Here is a 9073-nt window from a genome sequence, read left to right as displayed (position 1 = left end):
GCTGTAATTGTGACGTTTTTACTTGTAAATTAAGATAAAATAATGAAATAAATTACTAATATAGTAGTATAACATTTAATCTTGGTTAATTAAATATCATATAAGTCATAAGTGCGCATGTTCCAGCTATTTGACTAGATTTGACTATTGTTAGTGAGATATTACAGTGATGGCAATGCATAGATTTTACTGCCAGAATATTTTAGATTTTTACACGAGGTGTGCATTATTCCATAAAATAAATAAAGTGACAGGAAAGGTGGATTTTAAGAGGAACAGAAATATAGCCTATATATAACACATGGGTTTATTTACTTTGTCAATATTGTGACCAAATTAGTGTGACCAAATTATTTAAAAATAAAACTACATTCAATAGCCTATCTGTCATTTGTACCTAAAGATATGCATTATCTTACAAATGGGGACAAGCAGGATCTATGGCATGCAGTTGCGATTTATGTAAAAATACACCAATGTTTGTGGAATATATGAATTAAAAAGCTGAGCAATAATCACAGTGATTGTATTATTACATTCAGTAATGGATCTTAATATCCTTCGTCTTTAATATTTGTATGGTCATAATGTCACATTAACATTAGCCATACTTTATGTCAAACGTCAAGAACAAACAGGAACAGGGACTCCTCGCATCCGCTTGTCGGAGACTGTAAACAAATGCTGTTTGCTTAAATCAAGTACAATCAACTTGGATGTTTAAGTCATTTCAACTTAAATTACATTAAACTGACTTAAAAAATCATTAAAATCTTGAATAACTTATAAAAAAAGTTTAAAATGTCTTAACTTATTTCGATGAGTTAAAGCAACGTAATGTTGTTATAACTTATATACTTTTAGGGTAATCAGCTGCTATTGTGGATTTCTATTGGTGGATCTCAAGTGAGCGACAGATTATTGTCAGTGACTGTCAGTTATCTTGATTAAAGATTAGGAGGCACATGAATAAATAAAAAAAACAGTGTGCGTGGATAAACAATTTATAATAAACGCTGTGGTATTCCAAAAAAATAATAATTATTGATTATTTTGATTTCATGGTGACAGGTCTCGGTAAATCTATGATTTGCTTCTACCTAGTGTTGCGTTTTGGTCATTGCACTTCTATGGTTTCTCATGAACTGTTTATAGTTCGTGCCATTAGCCTACACTCCGAATATAATACTTCGCTTTTCGTCTTTTTATCTGCCTAGAAAGCACATTTGCCCACCTATTTCTTTTTTCGCTCATCTGACATGTCATTATTAGACCTAGGCGTGCACGTGTCCCCTGCGCGCTCACGACATGCGCGCCTGAATTTCCTTGTCACTCACATGTGTTATAGCGCGATAGAGAAACTGTTGAACAGTCACTCGATACCTCTGAAACGAAAGAGGAAGGAAAATGAAGATGTACTTCTCAGCGGTGGTGATATTAGCAGGTATGATTAAAATTGTTACTATACTCACACATAAGTTATCAACAAATACGCACCATTAGTCAATAATTATTTTACGGACCTTTAAATTGAAATTACATTGCTTTTGTAATGAATTAGACAATATTTACATGTAAGCGACACGTGTAATGGAAATTGTCTATTATTAGGCTTTAACAATTATATATTAGGCTTAACATGCACTACTAAAATTACCCTTTGACGTCACTGTATGTGTCTCATGTGTGTTTCTTTAGTTTTTATAAGGTGTAATAAAGGTAATGATTTGAATTTAAACGTAATGCGCTACTACTGGACATTAAAGGGAAAGTTCACCCAAAAATGAAAATTGTGTCATTACTTGTGCTCACCCTCAAGTTGTTCCAACCCTGTGAGAGTTTCTTTCTTCTGTTGAACACAAAAGAAGACATTTTGAATATTTTTTGCAATATTTTCCGTTGTGCTACAACAGGTAAGTTAGCCTTTACTTCCATAGTACGAACAACAACAAAAATACAATGGAAGTCAATGGTTGTCGTCAACTGTGTGATTGCCAACATTCTTCAAAATATATATTGTGTTCAACAAGTTTGAAATGACTCTAGGGTGAGTAAATGATGACAGAATTTCATTTTTGTGTAAACAATCCCTTTAAAGCAACTCCATGTAAGTGTTTCTTGTTTAGAAGATGTAGTTTTGGTGCAAGAGGTGGTTAGTGTTGACATTATGTATTGTGCGTAAGTTAATGTGACTTTTTGTGTGTGTTGTGGCATGAAGGTTGGATGATATTTGTGGGCAGCATAGCTAACACTTCATCAACATCGACAGCAGCAACTACGGCATCAGAAACTACGGCATCAGCAACTACGGCATCAGAAACTACAGCATCAGAAACTACAGCATCTCATTCATCGGCGTTGACTTCTCCTTTCACAACATCTGCAGATGTCACGACGAGTCAGTCTTCCTCCACGGTCCTCAGTACACAAGAAACAACGACTGATTTGACTGTGAATTCCACCTCGAGCACTACGAACGACTCCACATCAGCTCAGACAACATCAAATACAACCTCTGGCCTCAATACTACCTCCTCAGGAGCTGCGCTCACCAGCACAGTCAACAATACGACAAACGCATCGACCACAATCTCGAGTTTCGCGACTAAAAATCAAACAACATCCTCCTCAGAGACTCTTACCTCACAGAAAACAACGCCGGGAAACACGACAGCGAATGTTACTAGTGCAACATCTACTACGGTAACTTCTACATCTAAACCTGTGTCCTCTTCTACTGTAAATACTATTGAACAATCACCACAAACTACTGTTGGACAAGAAAGGAAGGAACCAGAGGCCCTGAGCTCAGGTATGAGTGCATGTTTTTTTGCAACTTGTGTAAATGTATCATTTTATTACGTTTAATACTGTGTTTCAGTTCCTGTTGAGTGTTGACCAATTTATCTAGTTGAAAGAAGACATAAGTTATTTTTTCTGACCTTCTGCTCCAGATCTTAAGTAGGTCAAGGGTGTATTTTATTTCCTTATTAGATTGTATCTATAGTCTCCTATATGGTTTTCATAAACCGGATCAGTTCAGCTAAATTAAATTTAAACTAATTTATTGAGGTTATCAACTAAAGTGACCCTAAAAATATTATATTTTAGTATAAAATTTAAGAGGGTAAGATGACTTTCTCAAGATATTATCACTTTTTAATTCCTTAAGCCTATAGTTAGCCTAAACTATATTGCGAAATACTAAAATTCTTGAATATTCATCAAGGCAGGTCTCAAACAGGTTTGTGTATTTAGCAACTGGATTTATTATTTTGTACACGTCCAAACCACTGATTCCCAAACACTTTAAGAGTGTCCCAAGTTAATATTTAAAACAGTAACTAAGTGATTGAACTTTTAACAGTTATCTAGCCTTTTCCCGTAAAGGTTATATTATTCCTTACCCTTTTTATAGCATCCAAGTAGGGGTTGTTTGTACTTTACACTCAAACTGGTATTTGGAAACTTGGTATAGAGTTAAATCTATCTGAATGTCATTGCACTGAACAAGTGTCAAACAAACAAAACAAGTGTCATCTGCAAACAAATGCTGGTAGAGCTTTTCTCAGAACTAACACTTTAACTCAACGACGTTTAGCTGGCGTCGCAGGGATTTTGAGTGGACGTCTGAAGTCGGGTCTCCTCAAATTCACACACGCTGTAGCAGAGGAACCACAGGTGTAGTTCAGCACGGGAACTATGGACATGATCCACTAGCGTGTGACAAACCACAAAGTGAAACGATACTTTCTGTCTTCATTTTGAAGTGAACACTATAAGTTTTGTTCTGTAATTTAAAAATCAAATGTCCAAAGTATCTAAATTCGTTCCAGGGACACTTTATGCGAAAAGAAAGAGTGTGTGAAAATTACAGTCCGCTGCAGTTTGATCGGTCTTTTCAGTCTACTTTTTGTTCACGATTCTTATGTGTTTTGCTTGATATGAATTATAAATTATACAAATAATATAGTAATTATTCTTAGTATGCTTAAAATAGGTTTCATGACTGACTATAAGTCATAAATGATTGAGGAAACTGAATATTTTCCTCATTCCTTTTTAGGGAGTGTCGCTGCCATTGTAATTGGCTTCCTTGGCATTGTATTAATCTTACTTGGTGGGGCGTACTACTTCAAAATACGGTGAGTCAAGCTCTGTTATTTGTTGATATCTTTCTTTATTTTCCTGCCAAAGCATTTTAGGGTGAATCCCACAAAGCTGGTAATATATATATATATATTAATAAATAATAAAATATGAAATATTTTTCATTATTACATTTCATTATGATTTATTTTTTTGCAAAATAGAAATATATACATTTCTTGCATTATACTTAAATTGCTAAGTATTCATACATACATCATGGTAGTATTTATTGTAGTGAGTTTAATATTTGCTGGTTGTAATAAATTATGAATTGGAAGGACAATATTTTGCATTACAGTAGTTGGGAGGGAATGTGCATAAATTGCATGAAAAAAAAGAGTTAAATATATGTTATTTTCTTCATGCTAAATATAACGTCATATTTTTGTCTTTAAACTTTGGTGAATATTAAGAGTTCAACCCTTTAATTTTAACTCAAGTGGTAGGCGATAAAGTAAATTCGCATTTTATTTTCGCTGAATGTATTGTCAGTGGCCTTATGATTTGTCTGTGTGTTGCAGACGTTCTTCTTACGGACGTCTTTTGGAGGACACTGATCGCAGCACTGTGGGGAATTTTCTCAACCCAATGTTTGATGGCTAAAAAGGGAAGTGTTCAAGAAGAAACATTCATTTCTGAGAAATAACCTACACACATTTCTTTAGCAATGAATATGGTAGCAGCAGATTCTGTATTTTGGCCTCAAAATTGCCACTTCAGTCTAAGTATAGATCATACGCTGACCAGAATCAAGAAGGTTTTAGAAAGTACACTTTTAAAGGCATAGTTCACCCAAAAATGTAAATTATGTCATAATTTACTCATCCTCAAGTTTTTTGAGGAAGATATTTTAAATAATATGGATATTTAAACAGTTGATGCACCCCATTGACTTCCAAAGTATTTCTTCCCATACTATGCAAGTCAATGGGGTCAATCAACTGTTTGGTTACCGACATTCTTCAAAATATCTTCTTTTGTGTTCCGCAGAAGAAAGAAATGCTTACAGGTTTCGAACAACATGGGGGTGGGTGAATGAAAGATGACATTTAATTTTTGGGTGAACTATCCTTTTAAAAATGAAGGTTCCAAAAGGGGGTTCTCGCGGAGCCAGAATTGCCCAGAGAAGCTTTCAGTGAACAGTTCTTAAGGGTGTGTTCACACTTGGCATGTTTGATTAGATTAAAACGAACTCTGGTGCGATTGCTCTGTTAGGCTGTGTGTCCACCAAAGCGTTTTTAGCCAGCGGAAAACGCGAGCTATGTGCACTTGAGAGTGTTTTGGCAGCGCAGTTTTTTTTTTCAGTTGAGATGCTTCGTTGCTATGATACAGAATATCCGTTGGTCTGTGTGGTATTAGTCCCGCCCCTCCTCCACTGTGATTGGTCGGTTTGGTAAAAAGTGACAATGATGATTGCGGCGTTTTACCCAGAGTTGAACATTCTTCAACTCTTGGCGACCTGTAAAAAACGGCGAGCGCTCAGCGCTTCAGCGTGAAAAAGACGCTCAGCCCCTCATTACGCTCATGGCGTTTTAAAAACGCGGCACTCACATTGAAAACAATTGAAAAAACACGCCAGCCGCGTGAAAAAACACTTTGGTGGACACACGTTTTTAGCGCGGTTCATTTGAATGAGTGTGAACGCTGCCATCTGAACCCTGGTGGCACCAAACAATCGGAAAATATGTATCTTGCTCCGCTTCGAAACGAATGAATGAAATATGAACACAACACGGACCAAAGACATGTAAACGAACCAAAAACAGGACATGATGTCACAAGATGCGACCCAAAAAAGACAGAAAGCTCAAGTATACCCGTTTATTCTCATCATAGTGGTGATGTTGCTCATCACAGGATCAGAACCGCGTCTCCTCGCAGCAGATCTGGGTTTGTGTGACGGAGAGATTCCTGACGCCGTTTTACTTCTTTACACAGTTTATAAGCTCTTCACGAGTTCTCAGCTGCTCATGCAGCTACGCACATACAACGAGCGTGTTTAGCCCAGAACACAGCATTGTTTTTGATGTTCCAAAAATCGGTATCTTTAGGTTCGGTGTTAAAATGCCAATATGAACGCTAAACGGACTAACTGTTTTGGAGTTTTTTTTATTTTTTTTGGTCCGGACCAAACAAACCAAGCGTGAGCATCCTAAAAGAACCATGCTTTTCTCAGTGTGAAGAATCTAAAGAACCTTTTTTCCACTATAAAGAACCTTCTGTGGAACGGAAAGGTTCCGTGAACCTTAAACGCTCTAAATGGAACCATCAATACCAATAAGGAACCTTTATTTTTAACAGTGGCGAGACTTTCTATAAGTATTACTATGAAGCCTGGAAATGTAAATTGTTTAGTGGGGTCCTAGAATTTTTTTTTGTGTGTGTGTGTGAAATGTATCGTCTAATTGTACTGGGTATATTTTCGGACTAATTAGTTTTCTCAGATTATATGTGCAAACTGTTCGTCTCATGATCCTATTTTTCAGTGTAAATAAACCACATTAATAGCATTAGCTGTAATGTTTTTTAAATCCGAGCCTCGTATCTCAAACAGGCCACTTGTGTTCATTACCGGTCTCTGGGAGTGACCTTCTCATGTAGGATAATTACAGCTCTGCCCTCAGCTGTGTCCTCCACTATTCATCTGAAGACAGTCTCTGTTTTAACACCAGGACCGTTGAACATTTCTGTAGCTTTTACAATAACAGATTTGTCCCACTTGTCATTGTAATGGCAGGGATCTACGTTCAGCGTGCAATTAAGCATTTAAACAGTCAAGACTGTTATTAGAGACTTAAAAATAAGCCATGGAGCAGATGGAGGCACATTATCTGCTGTTCTGGTCTGTTTGAGATCGCGTTCTGTGAGTAGTGCTGCATTTATTTTGTATTTTTTTGCATCCATGAGGTTTTTTGTTCTCACCTGTTCAACAGCAACCACTGTTTCCTGTTTTTGCAAAAGCACTAGTTCCAAGAATGGCACAAACCACAGCAGCATTGTCTAAATCACTGGTCTCGAGCAGAAGCGACTGATTGTAAAACAAATGAGCATATTGAAGTTCATTAATATATATAAAGTTATATTTAATATGATAAATTTTTTTGTGTATGTCATGAATACTTTATTCGACATAATTGTGTTTAAAATCAAATTATTTCATGTATTATATACTTTTTTCTGTGATTAAAATTTCATGTCTCTATCCATGAATGTGATGCACTTTTTTATGTATTTGAGGCACAAATCTGATTTGTGTTTTTTTTTTTGTCATGAGACATATAGATATGTTTTATAGATCCAAGTTATCTAACATATATAATATCTAACATAAAAGTGAAGGTTTTAGACAAGCTATGTTCAGACAATGGAATGGAAAACAAAACGGTTCATTCATATAAAATGTCCTGGGGTTTCTGAAGATGATGCACATGATTTCACAGACCATTTGTTGCGAAAAAGGATGAACTACTCCCTATTTTGTTCTAAGAAAATTGAGAGTTTCAAGTAGCATTTCTATGCAAAGACCATGCAGTTACTGTATACTCTCTGAAATATGACTGTGACCTCGATTATCAGAAACCTGACCTCATTTTACTGGAGGATAAATAACCATTGTGCACTGAACTCACATTCACATATTAAACCAATAACTGATTCTAAATCTGACGAAATTAAAACTTACTTAAGATCTGGCAGACCTAAGCACTGTTTGTTCTTGACTGCACCTTGCATGTAAGGCATTATGAAAGCGATCCCAGCTGATAAATTGAGATGAAATTGAAAACTTTTCCTCTTTCAGATCAATCTAGCATTTGTAACATTATAAGGCAAATCTCATTTGAACCTAATTTCAGCAATCTGTTGAGATGAGCAGAGTTTGCTCTCATGCTGTTCTCATTCAGCTGTACAGTGTTTGTGTGATGCTCACAAAGTGTTGTGTTTTTCAGTGTGCTCTTGTAATAGGCTCTAATGAGTGGGCCTGTCATTAACACACAGCTGAGAGCTGATTGCTGTGATGATTGAATGTCAAACTGTGCTCGCAAACCCCCAGCATTCTCTCTACTTCAACACCTCTTAACATTGAGTTTATTATAGCCTATACAAAGCCTCGTAATACTATTATTATTGTACAATTTTTTTTTATATTATATATTTTTGCCCTTTTAACTTAATTTACATAAATAAATAAAGTTAATTTACAGGTATCCAAATCTTAAATATAAAAGTGTAAAAATAACAGTGTTCTATCTCTATTTAGTAACACATTTATATATATATATATATATATATATATAATAGTAACACATTTATATATATATATATATATAAATGTGTTACTAAATAGAGATAGAACACTGTTATTTTTACACTTTTATATTTAAGATTTGGATACCTGTAAATTAACTTTATTTATTTATGTAAATTAAGTTAAATATATATATATATATATACATATAACTCATATTTTAAATATTTATTTCCACTTCCTGGGGAAGTTATTTTTAGCTTTGACATAAAAATGTGTAGTCCTCACGTCAACTGGTTTTAATGTAATGTGGGTTAGGAGAATAAAAATAACCCTGACCAAACCATATAGAGCTGGTAAGTCCCGCCCCTTCCGTAAAACCCCGCTGGACCTCAAAGTTGAAAAACCGTCAATGCAAGTGAATGGGAGAAAATAATTATTTTCTGGTCCCGTTTGAATTGTGCCATGAATGTGAACATATGTTGTCTGTGAATTTTTTATATAATCTTTCATGTTACAAGTTTGACAGTATATGGTATGATTCGTCGGCTAGCAGTTGTGGAAAAGACATAACGAGAAAGACTACATGTCGCCTATGTGACGTCACCCCATAAAGTTGACTTATCCGTGGTTTTCGCCAACCTCAACGATTTTGTCCTCTCCCTGAAAGAAGGC

General features: G+C 35.5%; 1 protein-coding gene across 1 annotated transcript; it reads left to right on the top strand.

Annotated features, from left to right (window-relative positions):
* Positions 1-1295: 1295 nt before the first annotated feature.
* On the top strand, positions 1296-6403 carry parm1 (prostate androgen-regulated mucin-like protein 1). The gene is made up of 4 exons (XM_079600314.1): positions 1296-1444; positions 2219-2812; positions 4067-4145; positions 4674-6403. The coding sequence occupies exons 1-4, from the start codon at positions 1408-1410 to the stop codon at positions 4753-4755; spliced, it is 792 nt and encodes a 263-aa protein (XP_079456440.1). The 5' UTR covers positions 1296-1407; the 3' UTR covers positions 4756-6403.
* Positions 6404-9073: the final 2670 nt, after the last annotated feature.

Source organism: Phoxinus phoxinus (genome assembly GCF_949152265.1).
Source record: "Phoxinus phoxinus genome assembly, chromosome: 23".
In the NCBI taxonomy this organism is placed as follows: Eukaryota; Metazoa; Chordata; class Actinopteri; order Cypriniformes; family Leuciscidae; genus Phoxinus; species Phoxinus phoxinus.
This window is presented reverse-complemented; position numbering and strand designations above follow the sequence as displayed.

Bases quoted from the DNA above. Each gene is read 5' to 3' on its own strand.
- parm1 (XM_079600314.1), top strand. From the start codon at position 1,408: ATGAAGATGTACTTCTCAGCGGTGGTGATATTAGCAG. The intron at 1,445-2,218 runs GTATGATTAAAA...TGTGGCATGAAG, and splicing joins AGCGGTGGTGATATTAGCAG to GTTGGATGATATTTGTGGGC. The intron at 4,146-4,673 runs GTGAGTCAAGCT...TGTGTGTTGCAG, and splicing joins GCGTACTACTTCAAAATACG to ACGTTCTTCTTACGGACGTC.